The following is a 24126-nucleotide window of genomic DNA, read 5'->3' as shown; positions in this document are numbered from 1 at the left end:
CTGTTTCTGATAGACTAGTCTAACACAAACATTTCCAGGGACAGAGCAATGGCTGCAAGAGAATAGCCTTCAACCTCTTCTGCTTTAAGCTTTGGGAGCAGGGCTGATGGAGAGCACATGACGCTGCCGGTGGCTTTTCCTTCCCGGCGGGACACAGGGAGCTGTGTGTGCGAGGGGAACAAGCCGTGCAGTGTAGTGTGCCGGCGCTCCGCTCCCGCTGGTGGCGAGGGCAGGCCGGGCTGCTGCCAGCGTGGCGCGGCTCTCCGGGCCGGGCCGGGGCTCGCCCAGCCGGGTGGCCCCGGGCGGGAGTGCGCGGAGCGGCTCCAGGCGCTGCGAGCGGGCTTCATCTTTCCTCGGTACGGTGTGAGCGAGCGGGGCGCCTGAATTATTCACTCCTCCTCGGCCTGCTGTTCCTATTGAATTCCCGCGCCGAGGCACCCTGCCAGCGCCCGCTGATGGATTCATTGCTGCGCCTGCCCCAGGGGCGCCCTGTGTGTTCGGGCGGGAGGGGCGGGGGCGGCCGCCTGCGCCGGGCTGGCCCTGCGGCTGTGTGGCTGCGCTCGGGGAGCCCGGCTTGCCCTGCAGCCCTTCCATCCGCGGCGTAGGTGGGCGCCGGCCCCCTCGCTGCTCCAAGGGTTGTTGGCAGGGCTGCGTGTGTTTTTGTCTGTCTCTGCCTTGTAGCCGTGCTGAAGCCTGCCTGGGCTCCCCATCCTCATCGTCTTGTCCCAGCTCTCCACGTGCGGTATCTGGTGTTGTGTCCTATCTGTATTTCATCTTGGTGGAGTGGATTTCTGTGCAAACTACATCCTGATGTTTCACACACCATTTGAGGTTCTCCTTACTTCTGTATCCTGAGCTTTCAGGGGTGATTGTGCTAGAAAAAAAATCACGTTTCACAATTTCTGAGAGGAAATTTTAAAAAAATTGTTCTAATAGAAATCATTTCCCTTTTGTCTATGATGTTGCTCTTAGTAGTCTGAATAATTTATTTTGCTAAACATTTAAAACATATCTGCTGTTCACATTATCACAACTCATAAAAGCTGTTGAAGACACATCTTTATACCTTTGGAAGGAGGTTATCGCTTCTCTTAAAAAGAACTTCTGGATGTATGTTTGGTACCATCTTCATTGTGTAGATCCTCTGCTTTGTTCCTCTGCATTTTCTTTTTTAAGCAATTACAGCAGGTGGCCGGTCTTTGGGGAAGCTTCCTTTGACCCCAGTGCTCTCTGGTCCCAGTTGACAGGGGTGGATGGAGTTTCAGGTCCTCCTCCTGGCTGCACAGAGGAGTGTTTTTTCACCTCTAATTGGATCATGTAAATCGGCTCTTTCTTTGTCTGGTCGTCTTTGTCCAGAATCTCCTTCTGGATTTTGACCAATAAATCAGCCTTGACAATGGATTGACTTTTCCTTTAGTAATTACACTGATATTTGAAAACTGATGTAATTGATTAGTGAAATAGGTGTAATAATCAGAATTATTAATAATAATCAGAACCAATAATATTCCTCAAAACCTGATTTCTGTAGTAGAGGCAATATGTAGGTGATGGAGTACAAAGTAACAAGGGCTTTTTTTTTTTTTTTTTTTTTAAATCCTGCACTGTTACCGCCCTCTGGGACTAGTATTTGATAAAGTGCTAAGGGGTCCCCAGGGTCTGACAGATGCTAGAGAAAACAGAACTCCCTTCCAGAGAGAAACCCAGTCCTTTCACGCCTGTGCAAATGCTGGATGGTGGAGTGGTGCACCTTTCTCCTGGGCCTTGGAAAGCTTTTCTTGTTGGATGTTGTCCTCCCAGCCAAAGGCAGAGTGTTTGAGAGTCACTGGCCACAGTTTGCAGTGTGTGGTTATGTTGGCAATAAGGGAGGATTGATGTGCTGTCCTTTGTATCCCCACTTTGGCACTTATGCCTGGGGCAATGCAGTGTGCTGTTACCTCGGAAGTGGTGGCTACAGTATTGCTTGCTGTGGCTTCTCTGCAGCACAGAGCAGAGTAAGCCAGTGGAGAAGGAGGAGCAAGACAAACCCCAGGAAAGCCTAAATCACAAACTGCATGAGTATCGACTGGCTATTGAATCAAAAAGGCCAGAAGGAAGGGAACAAAGGATAAAGTCATCTGTTTTGTCCTTTGTACAGGCAGGAATGGAGGAGAGGTATACTATTCCCTGTCTATAGAGGAGAGGGAAATGTCTGAAGCAAGCTTCCTCCTATTGCTTTTTTAGTTGGATGAGTGGGAGACATGGAGTTGTGAAGGTGTGAAGCCTTCATGCAGCAACCGGGAGAAAGTCTAGGACTGCGCTTCCTGATTAGCACACAGGGCTTGCAAATGTGTTTTTGCTGTGGCAAAAGCATCCAGCCCCTCCAGAAGAAAATACAAAGGGTTGCAGACTGGGACTCATAAATGGTGAGGCCTGCAGGCAGTGAGTTGGGAAGCTGAGCCTGGTTGAAGTGCGTGGCTTCCAGGATGCAGGAGAGCTGGAATTGCCTGTCCTCAAAATATGGCCCTCTATGCTTTTATGTTCTCTTTGTGGAGTAGAGATTCTAAGTTTTGGAGTTTCTCATTCGTAGCCATTTTGGCTTCAGTAATGGCAGCAGGAGAAACAGAAAACTTTTTCTTCCTTCCTTCTTTTTTCTTCCCCCAGGAGATTTTTGACTGTTTTCTGAAGGGAGCAGATTTTGGTCTTTTTCTCTCATCTTCCTGATCTGATTGAAGAGCAGTGGGGGACAGAATTCAATCTGTGATTTGCATGTGTTCAATCCTTCTGTCCCAAATCTGTACAGTGTCCTTCTGTGCGGCGGATAACAGCTTTCTCATGCAGCACTTAAATCTATGTGAAATTACAGTAGCCTTCTTTTTTTTTTTTCTCCTCCTTCTTTCTTTGCTGCTTCTTCAAAGCTGCAGCTAATCCTCCAGGCACCAGTGCTATCTTTCAACAGGTGCAATGCTGACTTCACATGGGATGAGATTTGGGAGATGCATTTTTTCACCCAGGAGGATTACAAGCTTCATCTTGAATCAAACATTTTTACACTACAGTTGGTAGTGTTGGTGCCTCAGGACTTTGTTTTTGGCACTAGAAAGATGCACTGCAAATTCAGGAATGCTCCTAGACCTTCCTTTTTGTGTCAGTTTTAGAGCTACAAAATCTCCATTGATGTTGGTAGTTGCCTAGAAAGTTTAGGGGTCTGTTATGTTTCAGTTTTGGTCAGGTTCATATATAACTATGTATAATATAGGTGTAAAAATATAAGCTGTATATATACACAACCTTATCTTCTGTGGTCATCATTTAGGTGCTTTCCTGTAATGCATTAAGCAGTGTGACTGCTATATGAGATTAGTTTTGTTCTTTCCTATCCCTGCGAAGGAAAGCAATATAAGCTCTTTTAAGATTAGTTTTTGAAGTTTTTTTTTTCATATTCTTCTTGTGAAAGAAAAGGTATGCATACTTTTAGTATGCCTGATATGAAGTATTCTACATGCCTCATCCTACCTTTGACATTCTCCCCCTAATCAGTGTTCTGCAGTTGGTCTTGTCAAATCTGTGACATCTGTTTGTAGCAGTGGTGGATGGGCCTGTAGCTAAGAGCAGTGCTTTTATGATGGGAAAACCTAGGGAAAAAGGTATTAGCATCTATTTTTGTAGGTCTTCTCCAATTACTGATCTGAAAAATAGCTACCAAGTGTAGATAGATTTAATTGATGAAAATGCCTTTTCCCTCCTGGATTCTCACAGCTCTGGACATAGTTAACGGATCAGGCATGACAGCTTGGTTTTGAGTACTCATTGCTACTATCCTTAGAACATCACTTTGCTCATGAAAACTCAAATAAGCAGCTGCAGTCTCTAGTAAAGCAGCAGCAGACTTGCATTGCTCCATGCTTCTGAGGGACAAAGGAACAAAGTATGAGCCAACATCACCTGTATCTGATTAGGCCATACACTACTGGATGTGTTCTGGCATGAGGAAGGGAGGCCATGAAATGTGATGTTATCATGACTTTCTTCTGTTGCTTCAGATGATTGCTTGATGTTTCTGATGATCGGTTCTTCAAGGGAGTAAAAATTTGGAATCCTAAAGCATTGTTTTAGATACTGTGTAAAGGGTCCTGAAATGCATGGAGATCAAGGACTGGTAGTTTCTAAGGAGGAGTCTTGTCAGCCAAGTTCTCATTGCTGCAGTTGGTTTAAGCTGGTGGGAAACTATGCTTTCATTGAAAGAGAAGCCTTGCCTTCTCCCTGGCTCCAACCATGTGGTCATGCACCCTCCCATGTACAGGTGTCAGGGATTACATGGCCTGTAGCGACCACCTTTGTTCCTGAATCTAATCCTTCTCCTTTTTGAGGGATTAGTTTCCAGGAGGATCAGCAAGCTGATCTGACTTGCAGTTTTCTTCTGTGATTCCTACTGTGCATGCAAGGGGTGAAGTAGGGGTGCACACTTGGGAACCAGAGAGGAAAAGAACCAGAGTGATTTACTTTGTTGGTACAGTGATTTTTGAGGTTGGCTTAATCTGGCTCTAAACCCATACTCTTAAAAGTTTTGTATCACTGTCTAGCTTAAGGGAGTTTGAGGTTTAATCCCTTTATACTTGGGCTGAGCAATGTGCAGAAGGAAGGCTCAAGTAGAACTGAATTTGTAGGACTGCAACTGTCTAGAGCTTTGACTAAAAATGTTGGCTATATTTTCAAAGGAACCTTGAGAAATAAAACAAAAAACCCCAAATGGTGCTTTGGCAGGATTTTAAGATTTGACTGGCCCTCTTCTCTGCTGTTTGCCACAGTGCCTTAGGTCTGCTCCCACTCGGAGGTTTGCTACACTGCCAGTTTCTCTGTACCTAATTTAAGATGTTTGTGTGTTCGGTGGGAGGGTGGCTCCCTTTTTGTTTCCTTCATCTGAATGCCCTGCATAGGAAGATACACGATGCTGTAATTTCAGGAGCCCAGTGCTTTTAGCTCTCTTTTGTTCTGCATTTCATCTGTAGACTCAGGCAGGGAAATGTTACTTCTTAATGCAAAGAAGTCTCCAGGGATTGCACACAGGAGAGAGGTTTTTAGACTAAATTGTGAAGGAAACAAGCTTTAGGTGAATGTGCTGTGACAATCCCTGCCCACACATGCACACTTACAAACCAAGCAGCAATTTCAATTCCATTTTAAAGTTGGCAGAATTGTAATGCTATCCCCTTCCTAAAAGCTCTGTGAAAAATGGTGGTGGGGCGGGAGAGATGCAGAGAAGTGCGCCACGGAAGGCAGGGCGGTCAGGACTTGTGGGTTCTGCACTCCGTGTGGAGCAGCTGGGCGATCGTCTGGCCACGCCTGGAGGGACCGTGGCAGGGGACATGGTGAGGGGGCTGTGGTTATGGCTGCAGGGGGCTGGAATGGGAATGGCTGCAGGGGGCATAGGGTACAAATCAGCGAGGAACTAGTTTGGGTTAGTTCCACTGCCTTGTTCGTTCCATTGTCTTGCAGGCAGGGAAGGGAGGGGGCTTTGATGCTTTTGTATGGTGCTGGCAGGAATGTGTATTCTGGGGGTTTTGAGACCTCCTGGAGGGGGGTGTGGGTCTTTTTCCAGTGGCTTCAGACTATCCATAAAGACAAAAGAGTGGAACTGAGGCTCTGTGAGGAGTTTGTATGCTGTTCCTGAGGACTTCCTGGGCTTTAACTAGACCTAAAGCTCTTAAAAAGAGACAAATGCATTGGAGGCATGTAGGATGCTGCAGGGAAGAACTGTGTCTGTCTCCTGCCTGCTTGACAGACCCAGATCTCACAGTCTCCCTGGTTCCTGGGGTGCAGCAGCCTGGGGCTTTATTACTGCAGTCACCACAAAGCTCTCTGGCACCTTTCTTGACCTTTCTCAGGCCCAATTTCTTACTATGAGCTTGTGCTGTTTAATTACGATCTTATTTTTGTTGTTGATGGCTGTATTTACACACAGGATGTATAAGAATATCCAATACCTGAGACTACTGAAAGTCTCTCACTTAATTTTTCCATTAATAGATAAAGTTCTTGTCCCTTCTGGGCAGAATGGGAAGCAGCAGCAGCTATTCCCTTATAAGCGGGGCTAGCATTCCCATCTGGACCAAACTGAAGAATTCAGACCACTCTGGTTAATTTTGCTCTCCATGGTAGCATGACCTTTCTTAGAAAAGTCTTTGGAGAGGCTTGCCTTGCTTCCCTGCAATGAAATGGAAACAGTAGCTTACTGCAAATACCTGGTTTGATCCCCATATCAGGTGGATGGTGTTTTGTTTTGTATCTTTCTCTCTTTCTTTCTTTCTATCTTTTCTCTCTCCCAATTTTTTTGTTCCTTTTTCTTGAAATTTTGAAACAAAGCATGTACTTAAACTCAAATCTATTCCAGAGAGGATGTGTTCCTCCTCTGTGAGAGAAGGAGATCCTTTGATAAGTGTTCCTTTTCTCCTTCTTTTAACAGTGTTCTAGCTGTGACCATTGCTTGCATGGGAATGCTTTATCCCTCCTGCATAAGTTATTTGCCTAGCTTGGGATATCAGCTGTAGGCTGCCATCCTGTGCAGTTTGTCTAGGCTGGGCATTTTTGGTAGCTTAGGCAGGATTTTGTTTTTTTCATATGCTTCGTAGTAGGGAGCTGTGGCTGCAGCTGCCATGCAGGTAACTCAGGGTAATCATGTTTAGCAAGAGCTTTGCATGAGCAGTGAGGAGGTTTGTATAACACAAGTGGATTCCAAAGAGTCCCTGGTTAATGGCTTAGAAAACTTGTTATTTTAAGACTTTCTTTTTTATTATTTTTATAAATTGCACTCTGGTTACAGAGAGCTTTGGCATGTGACCACATCCCATTCCATCTGTCCCTGGCCCATAAGAAGGTGGCAGTCAGCTATAGGGTGCATGTAAAAAGAAAGGCAAAGGTGTGTTTTCTGTAGTGGAATAGTGTTGTGTTATAGCAGGAATCACTCCTTACTTTTCATATGGAATTGCTTAATTGGGATGTTGAAAGGTTAGCTTTGATTTTGTTTTGATACTTCTCTACATTTTTGTAGGCAAATGTGTAACACTCTGGTGTCTAATTAGAAGGAAATCCCTGAAAAATACTGATGTGTGTGGGAGAGATGAATAAAGGTAAAGCAAAGAGGGAAGGGTAAAAGCAGGCTTTATTTCTTTGTGGAGATAGGAACCCTTGCAAGGGGAGTAACCCTCTAATAAACTGTTACATGAGGATTTATTCTGGTAAAATTCAACAGTCATGACCTCTACTTTTCCCTTTTAAAATTCTCGTGAATGGCACTTTGGAGACAGACACCTCCTTTGTCTTCAGAACATGTGCTGAGGCACTAAGAGGTTGTTCCCTTATCAGAAGGAGCCTGTCAGGGGTGAAATGGCTGGATCAGTCTCTGCTGCCCTTCTGATCCTTGGTACCTCTGAGGCAGTAGGGGAGCCATCACCATGATGATGTGCTTTGCATCGTGGTCCTTCTGTCCTCTTAAGAATAGAATTAGATCTTTTGTGTGTGTCTGGAATATTTGTCTCTGGTGGAGTGGCTTCTCTCAAATCCATGTGCTGATTTATGGCAGAGAAATGGGAGATTTCAAGGGCCGGAATTCAGGATATCCCTGAATGTGCACAGCTCCCATTTGGGGATATTCTGGCTGTGGAATGACTTGCTGTCCGTTTTCCCCCCAAGTTGATCATATTAGGTGCCATTAGTGCCCTGGATACCCTTTGGGATGCACTTTGGGGTGTCCCTTGTAAGCAGAGGGAGCTGCCTTGCTGTGCAAGTTGCTCTTGCAGCAGCACGAGAGGGGGTTCATTCCCTTTTAGAGGTGCCCTTTTGTTCCCTGCTGTTGCAGGGAGAGGAGCTTTCCAGGAGGGGGATGAAGAGGCCAGACTTAATGGTCTTAAGAGTGGATTTACTATTTTTTTTCTATTTTGCGAAGGAAGGCCTGGGAGTTGTTTCTCTCTAACTGTTTCCAGATGGTGCTGCTGGAACACAAAGATTTCCAGTGTGTTTGGGATGGCGGCTCTGAGACCCTCAGCCCCCCAGCACTTCCTGTGCAGCTCCACAATCCTGCAGGCTTAATCAAAACCAGTCCTGGCTGCCGAGGCAGGCTGCCCCAAGCCCTCTGCTTTCTCCCTCCTCCAGGCATTTTAACCCCTTGCCATTACAGCTCCAGCCCATCAGCCTGCCCACCTCACTTCTCTCCGTTCTCAAGCTGGCTCTGGGAACTTGCAGTATCCCAGAGATGAAACTGCATTTGGCTAGACTATTTGAACAATTTATGTCTTTGGGGAAAGGGAAGATGGTTTGTAATGTGAACCTGGGAAAATAATTTCTGTAGCTATGTAGGGCAGCTTATGCAATCAGGCCAGTGTGTCCAGGGCACAGAAAATTTCTCTTGCACCTATTTGCCTGCAGCACTTAGTATACAGTATGATTTTTGTCAGTTGTGTGCTGTTGAGCCTCTATCTCTTTTTTGTGCCAATTTCCCTTAGAGCAAGCCAGACTTAATTTTATATCACAGCCTCTTCACACCCAGCTGACAAATTAGCTTAAGCTTTTTTCTTCTGAAGGTAATATGACAACTATAATTTCATTTGCAAGTAGGAGTACACTTGTTTCTTTTTAGCCTTTGAGCAACAGCCTGTGAACATTTGTAAAATCAGTTAAGAAGCTTGTGATCAACTGACTTCCCTTCTGGATCCATGGTGTCATCTCCCTTGTCCTGTTCTGTCATGTATTCTCCATCCTGTTTTTTTAGAAAACAGAACAGTGAACCGACTGCTAAGGCAAAACTCTGTAGTCCTCTTCACCTTGTGAAAGCTTGTAGTCATCATGTTTGAGCAAGCCAGATTTTCGTGCCATGAGCATGTTGCCCTGTAACGAGTTGGCTCAGTGTAAATTATGTGTGAAATGCTTCCTCAGCCCCATGTAATAATTATGGCATCCAAAGATGCCCCCAGTGCTATATTTTAGAGCTTTGTTGTGAGCCCTGTCCTGTTTCTGTTGAGTAAGAGCATGAAGATGAACTGCCATTTTAAAATGCTTCTGCTTAGTAAAAGAGGAGGGAAATCAATATTTTGTGCTATTGACTTCTGTGCATGCAGAGTGTCCTTGTATTTGCTGGATCACAGACGTCACACAGTGCACAGTATTCCCAGGGGCTTTAACTTGCACTGGGTCTATTGTTGCCACTGTAGGTCATGGACCAGCAGAGTCAGACTGTATTTTCTTCATGCCTGGAGTGGTATGAGGGTGCTGCCATATGTAGTCCAAAGAAAGTGTATGTTTTGCATGTTTAAATTACAGTGAATTAATGAAATCTTATCTCTCTTCAATTATATTTGAGTAGCTGAAAACATCTGTTGGCTCATCTGGAGAATGAAAAACCTAGCTGGAGGAAAGGCTGCTTCTGACCAGAGACCTGCTTCCATTATTTAGGAAAAAAAAGTCCGGGAAGAATCAGCATTGTTATAAAGAATATGTATAAAATACTTCAATTTTAGCTGTGGAAGTACTTTTTGTGTATGAAAATCCCCTTTCTCTGCAGCATTAGACTTGTGTACTGTAACTCCATATGGACATTGTCAGCTTAAAACCTGAGTATGCAGTAAACTTGTTGCATCATGAATATTTTAACAGACCTGAAAGTATTTAAACTTTTCTGTGTGGTTTGGTCAGATGTGTATTTGTCTGTGTTTCATTCTGCGGCCTTTGCTATGCCAATCAGCTATTCTTCCTATTGTATACATATGATTTCACAGAAACCAAGTGCCAGGAGAGTGGAGTTAAGAAAATACGTATTTCAAAATACAGAAAATTGCACTGACACATTTGGGTGGCATCACTGGGGCTCTATTCAACAGGGATGCAGCCATTCCCAAATTGCCCTGTTCTGTCTGACCACCTTGTGGGCTTCCCTAGCCGACTGCTCCAGACTATTCAAACTCTGGTCAGGGCAGGAGACTATTTTTATTAATCTGACATCACTTTCCTTTCTTGTCTTTACTGTGTCACTGGGCTTCCCGCCCGGGGAGCCTCTGGCAGGCCTGGCCTCTCTCCAGCCGGGCTCCGCCGGGGTCCTGCCCCTTCCCGATGGCCGGGTGGAAGGGCTGCGTCCCACAGCAGCCTGTGGGCTCCGTGGGTGCCATGGCCCTGCTACAGGGCTGGGGGTGCAGCTGAGAGGCTGGAGTGGACCCCCGGGACAGGGACCCCCTTCTGCTGTGGGGCTGGAGTGGGTGAGAGGCTGCAGGCGGGAGCTGCATTCCCTGGAGCCCTCTGAGGCACCACAGCCATGGCAGCACGGGAGCTCTCCTGCCCCGTCCTACCGGCTCTGCAGAAAACACGGGGCTTTTAGGATATGGAGCAGGGTGGGGGGGGCCTAGGCCGGAGGCTGCTGTCGCTGCAGCAACAGGGCCAGAATTCCAGGAAGGAAGAGGGGCCGGATGAGCCTCTGTCCGGGCCTCTACTGGGCTCAGAGCAGCTCGGGGGCGCTTCTTTTCTCTCGTGAGCACCGGGTCCCTTCAGCCAGAGCCCTGCGCTGGCAGCCCCACCCCTGCTTCTCCCTGCCTCAAGAAGGGGCCTCAGCCTGTGGGGTGGGTGTCGGAAGCCAGGGCTGTGCTAGCCAGCATTCCTCCCAGCCATCAAGGGCAGCTGTGCACAGTGTACTTGTTGGGGTGGCTTTTATCAAAATCTCAAGCTTTTAGTCCCCAAATACACTTAGAAAAAGGGGGGGATAGGGGAGTGGATGGGTGAGAAGTGGGTGAAAAGTAAAATGTAAGTCCTGCTACTTGCATCCAGCAAATTGTACAGGTTGTTGATGTCAGGGCACTAACAAGGAAGCAAATAAATGGAAGGTCTTCCCTAGATGATGTCTGCACATGTGGAAAACAGCCAAAGCCATGAAGCAAGTTTAATTGAAAGTGAAGACAGCTGAGGGGAAGCGTCCCATACTATAGACACAGTTATTGGTGCTGCAGAGTGATTAGCAAGAGCTGTATATCAAATTAGGATGAGTATGGAGGGAGAAGGGTGACATTAAGATCCATTTAAGAACTGCTTGGTTCAGTTTTTCATTAATAATTGGTAATTCACCCTTAGATGCTACTTACCCCATTAATTTTATCCAAAAACAAGTTGGGGTAGGAGGCAGCACACACAGTTGAGGAGGCACACCGAATGCATCAGATAGACTTGGACAAAGAAATGGTTATTTCCTTTTTGTTTATATGCAATAACTTGTGCAAGTAAGGATCTTATAAAGAATTGCCTATTTTCTTAGCAACTGATAATAAGATCAAGGCATTTACAGTTTTAGCAGTGCTCTGCCACAGTTAAATACTAAAAAGCCTTTTTCAAGATGATCCCCCCACCTGCCCCCCCTTTCCTCAACACAGGGTTTCTGTCTTTCCTGTATGCAAGAAGTAAAACAAAAAAGATGGTGAAACCACTGGGCTGTGATGAACAGCACTGGGATTTCTGTCTGGCTCATGATCTTTACTTTTTCTCAACTGTCACTTTCAGATTAATAGCTTCGTAGCCAGTGTTTTCAGCTTTTTTTTTTTTTCGCATTGTGAACATCTTATTCACTGTGCTCTGAGAAAGTGGCTTCTGTTTGTCTAGTACAAGTCTGATAAATGTGTAGCTTGTGCTATCTCATCACTTCAAAATCCCATTTTGCTTTTGGGAGGAACAAGTAATTTCTTGTTGCCTTTTTTTCATTGCTCTGTGTAGTCCGAGGGTTTCTGGCTTTCTCCCTTCTGGTTGCTTCTTTCCAAGCTACCAGGTTGCTGCACCAGCCTTAGCTCTTGGGGGCAGCCAGAGCAGAGACAGATGAGCTGTTCCTGTGAGTTTTGCTGCTGCTGTTCGGAACCCAGCAGGTGGTTATGGAACTTGAAAGGACTACATTAACCTCACTCCACTTATCCTGGCATTGTCACAAAGCAGGAATGCTGCAGATCCAGGGAAGAGATTGCTTGGTCATGTTTCTGAGATTATCTTTGCAATGGAAAGGACTCAGCACTTGAGGCTGAAGCTTGGATTCAGCAGGAATTGATTTTCTGGCTGGGGGAAGTGTGGATGAACTCACTAAGCTAACGATTCCTATGAGCAAAGTTTTAATCTGCAGACTCTAGGTTTCATTCGGCTATCAGGAAAGAGTTGCTGATCAGGCCTCAGTGATTGTTGCATCCGGCAAAATGGCAAGTTGTGATGTGAAATTGATTGATTCTGGGGTCAGGTTAGTCCAAAAATAGGATTATTGCATTTTTAAGCTAAAATTTAGTTTTAATTTTAGGAAAAGAGTAGAAGGACTTTCAGACCTTCCATTATGTGTTGGAGTTGTGACATTTTCCATAGAGGAATGACTTTATTCCAGTCCTTTGAGGCCTTCCATAAGTTAGTGCCACCTGCAGAGTTGATCACTTCTTCATGGCATCTTTGTTGATTGGCAATTTCTTATGTTTTTAAGATGTGTCTAATTCAGCTGCTCTTAGAATGTGTCAAGTTGAGAGGTATCAAAACTCCGAAAAACTCCAAAGCCTGGCTGTTCTGCATGTGCAGGAGTATCTACTTTGAGCTTCAGTCATCTACAAATGACTGTGCTGAGTTTATATTCTGACCCGAGGCTGTACCTGTGACTTGCAGTTTGTGGCAGACCTTACTATTGCAAGTGCCAGTGGAAAAGGTCTTGTGTTTGCAAGGCTGGGAAATGAAAGAATAGGAAAACTTTGAAATAAATGGGGGGTAAAGACTTTGTGGATTTGACTGAGTTGTGACTTGTACCCTGTCAAATCCAGTTGGCCTGCACAGGGGCTGTTGCTGCGGTACAGCCACAGTGGTCACCCATCCTATGGAAGTGTGGAAGCTCATGTGTGAGATCATCAATATAGTTTGAATAAAATCCCAATATGTATTGCAGAAAGCTGATTTCTGGTATTAGCTTCCAGTTTTATTCTCCCTACTCTAAAGCAAATTGCAAGTGCCTGAGAAATGCCTTTCAGTGGTAAACAAAGTAATGAAACATCCCAGTGGCAGTTTGATTTGATTTTGCAGGCTAGTGCTACCTAACTCAATTTCTTTATGAATGTCTGGCTGCATGTTGGCATCGAAAGAGAATGTAATTGGCAGGAGGGAGCTGTGTGAACGGGATGGAGTTATCTGGGGATTCCCTCTCCCATCAGGCTGCTGCCAGAAGGCAGAGTCCCTCTGTGTTTGTGGTGGGCACTTATCTGTGTCAAACCTTCCCTCTCCCTTTCCCACTTCCATTTGGTGAGATTAGTTTTGTTCATGTGCAGTCAGAGGAGGAGATTGAGCTGTATCCCCAGCCTCTGCTGCCTTAGATTGCCTACTAGCAGGGGTTTTCTGTGTGGATGTTGCTGGACTGTGCTGTTCCAGTTGCAGGAGTTTAACGCTTTCACTTCGTGCTCTGTTTAGTTTTCAACAAAAGCAAACTCCGTATGGAATAATCGTGCAGCAGGCCCCAGATTCACCATTAGTGACCTGTAAAATTGGCAGCACTGGAGATTATTGGCCGGAGACGGTTTCCCTAGGCGCTTCCTGCCTTCTCTTGGAGAGTTAAGTTCAATTAGAGCAATGATACGCACAGCAGGGATTTTGCAAAGAGTCCAGTACTTGGTGGTAGCATTGCTGTATGAAAGGCAAAGAGATATCTTTGGCCTTTTTGTGACCTCAGTGCTCCAGCTGCTGCCCTCTTTCTAACCTCTGCTATCTCGGAACTCTCACTAATGTAACACTCTTTCACCTCTTCTTTTACCTCCTGATGCAGCCATATCCCTCAGGCATTACTAGTCTGCATTCTGTGAGGTTTGTCCTTCAAAAAACAAAGTAGAGATTGTGGGATGTGGGGCATTTCCCCCTCCATTCAATTTTTCTTGTTTCTTTCTGGCTTATTACGTATTGTGGACTGCCCTCAGATCTCTGTAATCATCTTTCTATTCACACTTTTGTGATTTGCTTCTACTTTCGAAACTGTTCTGTTTCTGGTTGTGGTTTCTTGGCATCCAGGTTCTGTGATTTCAGGAAATCCCACAAAGTTCAGTTCTGTCTCTTTTCTGCCACAGCCTTGTGATGATAGTCCCTCTTTATTAGTCCCTTATGTGAAGAACATAATCCTGAAAATAACAATTATATTTTTCTTTCTTTATTGTAACTTTCAGCTTGCATTCACTGCCCATATCCTCAATATCCATTAGGGCAAGTTGTCCATTAATTCCTTATTCTCTTTGTAGAAATCTTTCTGGTTTTGAGGGTATTGAGAGACTTGCACAGGAATTTGTCTGAGATACTGACCTTGCAGGTGTCTGTGTAAGTACTGTTAAAAGCATTCCTGGAATAGTCTTTCAAGAGAAGACCATCTCTCCTGATATAGGGTGGATGTTTATGGTATTTAGCCATACATTGGTAAACTGCAGTTTGTGGGATAAACAATCACAGTGCTTATAAGGTGTACTTACACTGAGGGAGAAAAAGACTAACTGTACATTTCCATCATGAGCTTGTTCCATCAAGTTCATAGTTTAAACTTTGAGTGATGTTGTAGTTGATGATCTCCATTTGCTTCTTCCAATTTCTGTGTTTTTCTTTCTGTTTCTGAATAGTTTGTGGAGTTTTGTGCTTAACCTGCTTTCTGGCTGCTAGTATTTGAGAAGAATGTGCTCACACAGTGGCCAGCCTAATTAATTACTGTTAATCCCCAAAAATTGGCTGCTAAAAGTTTTGTTGTCCTTGAAGCTTTCATACTGTGCATGCTACTGTAGCATGAGAGCATGAGGAGAGGGTGATTGTTTCCTGGCAGGTTTCCACAGAGAATCCCCTGGGTAGGCTTGAGGTAAAGAGGAAGAGAAGGAGGATGGATACAAACTTTAAATAGCATTGCTAAACTCTGCCCTGAAATAATAGCACCTTGCTTTTCAGCAGGAGTTGTGTTAAATTGCATTTTGTGCAAACTGTGAAATTTGTGCCAGTGGCCACAGGCTGTGTGTAGGGTAGGAGACCTCTCTCTGGTAGGAGCTGGCCTTTCACTCAAATGTCCCAGCACAAAACTTTAAACATTCAACAAAACCTCTTTCCTGACAGTGACTGTACATTCCAGTCAGCTTCATGCCCATAATGTATTTGCTTTTGACAATTTGAGATTGTTTTGCTGTGTTTTGTCAGGGCCTCTCTCTCCCTCCTCTCCTTCTCCAAGAGCTGCTGGAGAAAGTGCAGGGCTCACTTGAGTTCCTTCTCACAAGTCATAACAGGAGATAGACTTAGAAAGTGATTGTGGAGGGTGGCTCTTTCCTTTCCTCCTCCTCCTCCTCCTCCTCCTAGCATTCTGCTGGGAGTTGCTTGTGAATGCACTGGGGTACCAGGGTGGAATTGATACAGACTTTGTCCAGTTTGGTTTATCCTCTGCTCAGACAGAAAGGCATGTGAGTGCCCTTTCCCCATTCCAAAGAGGATGTGTTGGAGGGAGAGGAACCAAAAATAAATTTAGAAACAGAAATAAAAATTTAGGAAGTATTATGTTATCTTAATCCTCACTGCACTGCTAAAATAGAGATGGGTCTGGGAATTTCATAGAGAAATTCCAGAAGTGTTGGAGGTTCATATATTCCTGCAGAGAGGATGGTGGAGCTGCCAATATGTGACCAAACATGTGGGCTCAGAATCCCTTCTGGGCTGAAGAAATGAGGCCTAGAGGATTGATTTCCTGTTGGGAGTGTGACATATTGTGCAGGCTTACTGGGTGTTTGAAGTTACATTGACTACTTTTTAACTTCATATTAAACTATTAATATTGTTTTGAAAAGGTAAAAAATATGACACATTTACAGCTAATGTTTAGGAAAACATTTCTTCAAGACTGGGCGAGGTGCACAATAGCTTCTGTAATTTTATGTTCTGGTTTTTTTTCAGTTTTCACCATAATAAATGTGTTTGCATATAAAAATTTTTTGGAAAAGGACCAATATTATACATAACTGATTTTACAGAGGGTAGAGTAGGATTAGTTTAATGCTGATTTTATGGCTTTTATTGTTTTTTTTTTCCTTCTACACAATTTGGCACATGCAGTTGAAAATAAATTTTAGGTGTATTGGCTTACATGGAAAAAAGGAAGTTGGCAGAATGCTTTAGCTCATTCTTCCCCCATTTCATGCAGGGTCTTGTCTTTAGCTGAGTTAAGACAGGCCTATATTTCCTTGCTTTCTATTCCTTGAAACTCCTACATTCACTCTTTGTTTTCTTGTCTTGCAGAACGAGCCTCTGACTTCAGGTTATCATGGCTATCCAGCAAGAGACAATCAAGTAAGTGTCTGATTGCAGTAAATGTGTGTGTCCCTGCATCTCTGTACACTTAGGTGTGTTTTGTCTGACAGTTTCCTGGCTGTCATGTTATGGGGTGAAAATAGTTTTGTTCTATTGTGGATTGTTTGTGGAGACAACATGTGATTAATTGACTGGGGTTTTATGGCTTCCAGCAATATGTGGCAAGACGCCTGGTAAAGGGTTAAATATCATCCACGTTACTAACAGCTCAGGAAATTCTTGATACTTAGAAATGTCACAGCTTAGAATCCCTGTCCTAAGCTCCCACTGTATCTCCTCAGTGTTAATGAATGTAGATGTTCAGTGCCAGTACATGCTTGGCCCTGTTTTATACTTATTGCTGTAATTCTGGCATCTGGGGAGCAAAACAACACTGAGTTTTTGTGAGAGTCTGCTTTGCTGGTGGAGTAGGGAATGACACGTCCTGTTGGATTGTTTCTAATATCTGTGAACTTGTCTTGCATTCCTTTCAAGTCCTGCAGGGCCCCTGCCCCTTGCTCTTATTCAGGATGTGTTCCTACAGCAGTAAAAATTACACTGTTCAGTGCACTGCATCTGTAAGCATTCTCTTGCCTCCTGACAGAAGACAGAAATCCCAGTTGATGAATTTGCTCGATAGAAGGAGGAGATGCTTTGGAACAAATGAAATTTAATGGTTGTAAGATAGAACTGTCACACATTAAATCTCTCTTCTTAGAATGAAGTTTTTTTCAGTGTTCTGCAGTGCTACTGCAAAGCAGAGTATGAACCAGTGTAGCAGGAAATTAATATGCACGGAAAATCAATAATGCAGCACATTTCAGTAATGAGCAAATAACAAAACCAGAATCAAATTCTTTAATACTCTCAGGTACTGCTATATAAAGAAAGTGATTTTCATCATCTCTTGATGAGGTCTGGGTATATGTAATAACAGCTTAATGGGAGCTGTTTTTATGAAGGAAGTGCAGCATAGTGCAGCCTCAGCAACTGAAGAGCTTAAGTCTTTGGTGCCTGGTATGTGAGTACAAGTTTATAGGAGGAAATTATTCAGAATGTCTTCTGGGATATATTAAACTACTAACTAGCACAAATAAATACTGCACACTGGGATGCTGTGAGAGTTGTGTTCCTACTCTGTCCAGCCTAAGTGAGGTAAGCTAGGCTGTGAGGCAGAGCCTGTCAGATCCTTAAAGTGGCTATCTTTTGGCTTTCCCATTCTAGTAGCACCTTCTGTACGATATTTTGGTGCTTCACTTTACCTACCTGTTTAGGGGTGTTTTGATACCTACCAGTGCATCCCACTTCACAGGTTTCCTGTTTCTCATCCCATAAAAACTCTTCTGATTTGAATGTCCAGAACTGCTATTGCTGGCAGATTGCTAGATCAGCATAGATGGGCATGGGAGGGTATACTACAGCCAGGATGTGAAATGAGAATTACAGCTTGGGTAGCCCTGGGGAGCTCTGTATGGGTGAGCATGGGGAGTAATGAATGCTAGCAAGTGTGCATGTATTTCGGATGGCAGATAGCTTTTTCTTGGAGGACAAACAGCTGCAGTTTAACTTGTATGTTTTCATTTAGCAAATGCTTGTAAAAATATTTTTGACTGTTTTTTGTTTAATTTGGTTTTTCTTCCTGCTCTCTATGACATTTTGATCCGTAGTAAGTATTTGTCCTTCTGTCTTGCTTGTGTCCCTGAAGCAGTTTAAATTCAGATCTGGTTTTCACTAATGAGGTTTCAAGGCTTTTAGCTAATCTGATTGCAAGGCTTTAACTTGATAGCAGAAAAAGAAGTCTTCTGTTGCCACAGGCTGGGAGATCAGCAATGGCTGATCCATCACCTGCTTTTTTGCACTGGGAAAGGAGGAAGTGATGTGGGAATATGTGTAGGGGTCCTAACCTTGTAACAAAGTAATTATGAGACACAGGAGCAATTGTGTTGGATTTCCTCAAATTAGGAGCTGGATTTGAGCTGGTGAGGGTAAGTCAGTGTATCGTGCTCGTCCCCATTGCACTACTTTACTGTAAGTATTTGTACTGTGGTTTTTCCCCACACTGTTTTCTTAAGGAGGAATAACAAAGCTGAACTTATTTTTAGGGTTTTTCATCCTGTGATCACAATAGTCAAATTCTGCTCTTTCTTTCACTTTATGTAGCATCCTACTCCTCCTTCATTTGTTTGAATGCCTTTTTCATTCCTTCAGGCTCTGAATGCTGTTAAATTGCTGGCTGCAAACCTTTCACTGTGCTGTTTTTACACCCTCTAGTGGTTAAATCATACCCAAATGTTCCAGATTATTGGAGTTTTTATTCCTGCCAGTGGAAATGTGTGATTGGTTTGAGTCCTCACTTTGGCCACTTGGGAATGCTTAGGTCTCCAGAACAGGGTTTATTTTGTATCTTTTCCCATGTACTGAAGCATTCTGTTGTCACCATGCACGAGCAGCAGTACTGAAACAAGTGAGATGGGGTTCATGTTGAGGCTCTTTCTCACAGAATTCTGGTGTTGTGTGATTGCTTTATGATAACCCAAAGCTCTGGGTGGTTGTGCAGCCCCCTTGTTCCTCCTCTGCCCCACCAGAGGGTCAACTTGCTGGACTTTTTGTGGTCATAGGACCCAGGGAGCATGTGTGCTAAATCATTATTGTATAAGTTTGCCTAAAAAGGTGCTTTCTGTTGCTGAAGTATTGCACTACTAGATCTATGTTACACTCCTGTAAGGAGCTGGAGAGGTCTCTGAGACTGTTCTCAGAATTCAGGGTTTGCTCTGTGGGTGCCTAATGGCCATTCAGGAATGGCAGGATACCCTTTCTTTTCCCAGAGCTAGGCTGATGGCAGGGACAAAGCCCGTGGTAAAGGGAAAATGACAGAATATTGGTGTAACATAGTGTAACATTGCTGAGATGAGAACTAGGTCTTTTGGTGGGGAGAGCTTATTCCCTTGGGACTATTCAGTTTTTCAGCCTTCTGTTAGGTCTGCCAACAAAATGGTATTTCTCTTTTTGTAATGCAAGCGCCTGCCTAAAATGCAGTGAACCAAGACTTCTTTGCTTCATTTCCCGAGCTGTGACAAACAGCTCTGAGGTACTTTGAGCTGGTCTCAACATGGAAAATGACTGGTACAGCTACACTGATACAGCTTTTACATACAGACAAACTCATCAAGAATACATATTCTTCTTCCAGAAGGCTGTTGCATGCTGACTGTGCCAGCTCATTTTGTATATAGCCAAGGCCTATATTATATTGCTCTAGTGCTTTTCATGTCCAAGTGTATTAGACATGATATCTGAGATTTGTTAGAGTGCCGAATACTGGCACATCCATGGCAGAATTTGCAGCTGCACAGAATAATTTTGTTCCCCAACAGGAAGCAAAATGAGCAAGAACACCTTATTTAGCTGCCACTAAAGGGAAGAGAGGAGGAGAGAGAGTTTATGGAAGCAGGAGGTAATTGCATACACCAGAACTGGGTCAGGATGTTAGAGCTATTATACCTCTTCTGTTATGGAAAGTGATCCTCAGCTATCACAACGGGTTAGGATATTGGTTTGAAGCCTCTTTTAAAAGCTTGTACTTCCCTAAGTACAATTCTTAAATCAAACTGAACCATTGGCTTGGTGCTAATGTGGTGGAAACATCGTTACCTATCACAAGTGACATTTCCTTCAACAGCTTAATTTCAGTGGCTGGTTTTCCTTCTGAGCACTCGGTAGGCCTGACCTGCTGTTCTCCTGTATGTAGATGAGGCTGCAGCCCAAGGTAGTGGCTGCCTGTGGCAACTGCTAGGAACAGCTTTATCAGTATCCTCTCAGTTTTGAGTTCAAGCTTAAGGTGAAATGCTGTTAAATCCTCTCCAGTTGTCAGCCTTTCCCCTGGCTCTGCACTCCCTTGCTGCATTGGAATAACTGACGGGGCATCGCCGGCTCCAGGCGGATGTGAGCGCTGCCTTTCCTGGGCCACAGGCTGGTGAGGGGAAAATGAACAGCAGTGGTGGCAGCCTGTGAGAACAGGAAGCCTCCCCGTTGCTTTTTTCCCCTCTCTGTTTGTTTTCTTTGCCCAGTCCTTCTGATGTGGGGAGTTTGGCAAGGAAGACCTTCATCCTGAGATGTGAAGGGTGTGTGAGAGCTCTCATGGGGATGCAGGACAGCAGGTCACTGGGCTTCCTGTTGGAGCTGGCTGCACAGAGGCACTGCTGCTCATTGGTGGTCTCTTGGCAGCAAACAGCAGGGACCTCCACACAGAATTCTGAGGGGGAAACCTGTCCTCTCTCATTTGTGTGGTCTGAGACTCTTTTACCTATCTTTTCTTCTTCTCCATTATGTGGATGAAGTGTGAATTTGGGAATATTGCCACAACTTGATTAGCAGCTAAGTGGCCCAGCATTGATTAGGATATCCACCCAAAAAAACCTCTTTAGTACCAACAGACTTGAGATGCTCTTGCCATGAAGCAAACAAAAATGTCATCCTGGAGGAAAATGGTTTGGTCACTTGTTTGTTTTCACTTGTACCATGATAGCACCAACCACAGTCTCTCTAGTGCCCTGCTTGGTCATTTTTGTAACAAAGACTCCCTGTCTCAAAGTTGAAATCTAAGTAGTCTTCCTGAAAAGTTTTAGTTTTTAATTTACTTTCCTCCTAGTAACTATGAAAATAAAACCTCCAGTGTGTATGTTATGTGGCTCTGTAACCTGTGAGGTGGTGGCAGTGGAAGTGTAAAGTTATTCAGGAGCTAGAAAGGAGCATTGTTTCTGTGGTTTTGGGTTGTTTGTTTCTTACACTCTTTGTTTGAAAAGTGTATTTAATACAAATTATTAAACTCAGGGGCAGAGGGAGGTTCTAGAGAGGCTCAAAGTCTTAACACCTTGCTCTGTGAGTAAATAGCCAGGACAAAGATCAGGAAGCTTCTGAGATCCTCCAAGTAAAATGGAGAAGACCAGGCTTGGTGTTCCTGGTACTTTTAAGGAGTCCCTCTTGGCTTGAAAGCAATCAGCCTGAAATCTGGGATGGGACCAAGCTAATGAGGGAAAACTGCACTAAGCACTAAGCTTATGTTTAAAATTAGGTGGATTGGGGTAAGTCTGCTAAATCTGCTGCATCCTGACTCCTACAGCCCCTCTTCAGGCAAGCAGTGAAGTGTTTCCACACTGTACTGGACAGGACTGAAGGGATATTCTATTACTGACTTACCTGCAGTATCCCATAGAAAATAATGAGCTTCATTTCAGAGAATGTAGTCTGGGCAAAAATGTCCAATGTACTCAGGAGGTGAGAAGCATCTGTGAGGTGGCTGTGCACAAAGGGGTTCAAGAGTGTGTGGGGGAAGAACTGCTGGGATGTTACTGCCTCATGAAGCTGTGAGGAGTTTGGGCCAGTTCAGATGTGCTTGTGGAAAGCCATTTAACACTGCAGGAGGGAAGGAACCTGAGAAGTCCTTTACCAGATTGCATCCCACGCTGCTTAAAACTCACAGTACATTCAGAAGGTAAAAACGTGTTGAGAGAGTGAAGAGAGTTAAGTTAAAACAATGTAAATTGTGGTATGTGAGAAGGAAGATAGAGAACAGAATGTTTAGCTAAAAACTGAAGGAGGAGCTGGTTACAGATTGAAGTTTAAACAATTAAGGATGAGTTGGAAAAGCAAGATCTGCGGAGACTAATCTGGTGAAGCATCTCCCCTGAATCCAGAACTGTCCTGGTCAGGCACTTGCTAGATCACTTGAAGCATGAAGAAGTGGTTCCTTGTTTTCTCATGCCAGACTATATCCCTAAGATGCTGCAAGAAGGGGGATTAAAAAGGGGTTAAAAAAGTTATAAGGGGGATTAAAAAAGTTGTAAGACACAAACAACCAAATAGCTTAGCTTGTTATAAACCTTCTGAAATTTCACTCTGAACCAAGTCTCTGTGCTTGTATTAGCCACATTTCCCCAAATCTCTCCTTTCCTTTGTTTAGCAGATTTCCTAGCATCAAACCCCTTAAATAATACAGGAAGCACAATGTCTTGCAGTTGACATGAATCTTGCAAGTAGATCACTCTGGCTGTATATTTATTCCCCTCTTCCCTCATGTCTGCTGCCTTTCTAATCTCTGAATACAAGGCAGAATCCTTTCCTTACAGAGCCCTGAATACCTTCCAGAAACATATCCAGTGAACTCCATTGCCAGTGCATGCCTTTCTCATAATCAATAACAAAAGATAGTAAGTAACCACGTGGAAAAAAGTTGTAAGAGAAGAAATAGTTAAGAAGTGCACCTAATTCAGATACATGGGAAGACTTCCTCGAAGTAAGCTCCTTAAGGCCTATAAACAGCTTCTCAAAGGAAGTAACAAATACCTTGCTGATGAATAGTCCGGCCAAAGCTCTGGGGTTGTAAGGCGTTGGCAGGAAATGGGCTTGCATGATGTAATACAAATTCCTTTCATGTTTGAGTCCTCTGATTCAAGCAATTTCTCATCTCTGCTTAAGGGTTAAAGAGGGGAGATGTGAGTCATCCTTGGGAGATACCAGGAGACCACTTTTTCTCCTGTGGTGACCATATGAGTGTTATCTCATGTCTTAGAGATTCCCAAGCCCCTCGGTTCCTCTGGCAAGAGGGACAGCATCTTGTTTAGATTTTCCCTTCTGAATGATTACGCCAGAGTGTGGCGTGTGTGTTAGAAGTAGTCTGGATCAGTTGTAGGACTAAAACCAAGTGGTGCAGAGAAAATGGTCTGTTGATAGCTGATATCCTATTGAGGGCATGAAAGCAGCTATTCCGGGTCAGACAGAAGGTCTCTGCCTTCCAGTGTTCTGGCTTTGACAGTGTCTAATAGCAAGCACTTAAAACAGAGGGAGCAGCGCCAAGATTCGGGGATACTTCCCCTCTGCTGTGCTTTTGAAGCAATCCTGTGGCTTTGGGATTTCCTGGCTATAGATTTTTATTCTTTTTTAAAGTCACCTGTGATAGATTTTTTTCTTTATTGAATTTCTCTAAATGGTTTCAGAGCCTGTCTAAACCTTTGGCATCCACAGCATCCTGTGGCAACAGCTCCCTACTTAAGGTGGTTTTTTATGGGGAAAAAGTTCTTCTGTACATCACTAACTTAAAACTGGGGTGGTTTTAAAACTCTTGGATGAGGGGGGCACGTGGGGTCCTCAGCATATACATATACATATCTATCTATCTATCTATCTATCTATCTATCTATCTATCTATCTATCTATCTATCTATCTATCTTATCTAGATAGATATATATAGATATATATATATAGATCTGTATATAGATACATAGACATAAATTATTTTTTTAAAACCACTTGAATAATACCTGTGCAGCTGTTATTTCTAGGTGCCCAGAAGTGCTGCAGCGCGTTGCTTCTGGACAGCCCGCGCTCTTGGGAGCCAGGGCTCTGTGCCGTGTGGTGCCGTGCGGTGCCATGGGGTGCCCCGCGGGCCGGGCGGCGCTGGCGCTGCGCTGCCGGGAGAGGGCTCTGTGCTGTACCGTGCCGTGCCGTGCCAAGGGGTGCCCCGCGGGCCGGGCGGCGCTGGCGCTGCGCTGCCGGGAGAGGGCTCTGTGCTGTACCGTGCCGTGCCGTGCCAAGGGGTGCCCCGCGGGCCGGGCGGCGCTGGCGCTGCGCTGCCGGGAGAGGGCAGCCGGCGCACGGCCAGCCCAGCGCTCCCCGGCCCGGCCCGGCCCGGCCTTGCCCGCCGCCTCGGGCTGCCCCGCGCAGCACAGCCCGCCGCACGGACACGGGGGCTCGGCCTCTGGCGTCCCGCAAGGGTCTGGGAGTGATTCCTCATGGGTGCTTCTGGAGCGACTCTTGTGGGCGAGGGAAGCTGT

General features: G+C 44.6%; 1 protein-coding gene across 16 annotated transcripts in view; it reads left to right on the top strand.

The window, feature by feature from the left end:
* Positions 1 to 24126, top strand: part of RBFOX2 (RNA binding fox-1 homolog 2) — a 170300-nt gene that overhangs the window by 18779 nt on the left and 127395 nt on the right. For all 16 annotated transcript variants that reach the window (XR_010027551.1, XR_010027553.1, XR_010027552.1 and 13 more), the window contains exon 2: positions 16246 to 16296. Coding sequence is in view for 4 of the 16 variants with exons in the window: in XM_063154418.1 (XP_063010488.1) it covers positions 16246 to 16296 (51 nt within the window). In the remaining 12 variants the exon portion in view is untranslated. The remainder of the gene's footprint in view (positions 1 to 16245; positions 16297 to 24126) is intronic.

Source organism: Melospiza melodia, chromosome 4 (assembly GCF_035770615.1).
Source record: "Melospiza melodia melodia isolate bMelMel2 chromosome 4, bMelMel2.pri, whole genome shotgun sequence".
NCBI classification, from domain to species: Eukaryota; Metazoa; Chordata; class Aves; order Passeriformes; family Passerellidae; genus Melospiza; species Melospiza melodia.
This window is presented reverse-complemented; position numbering and strand designations above follow the sequence as displayed.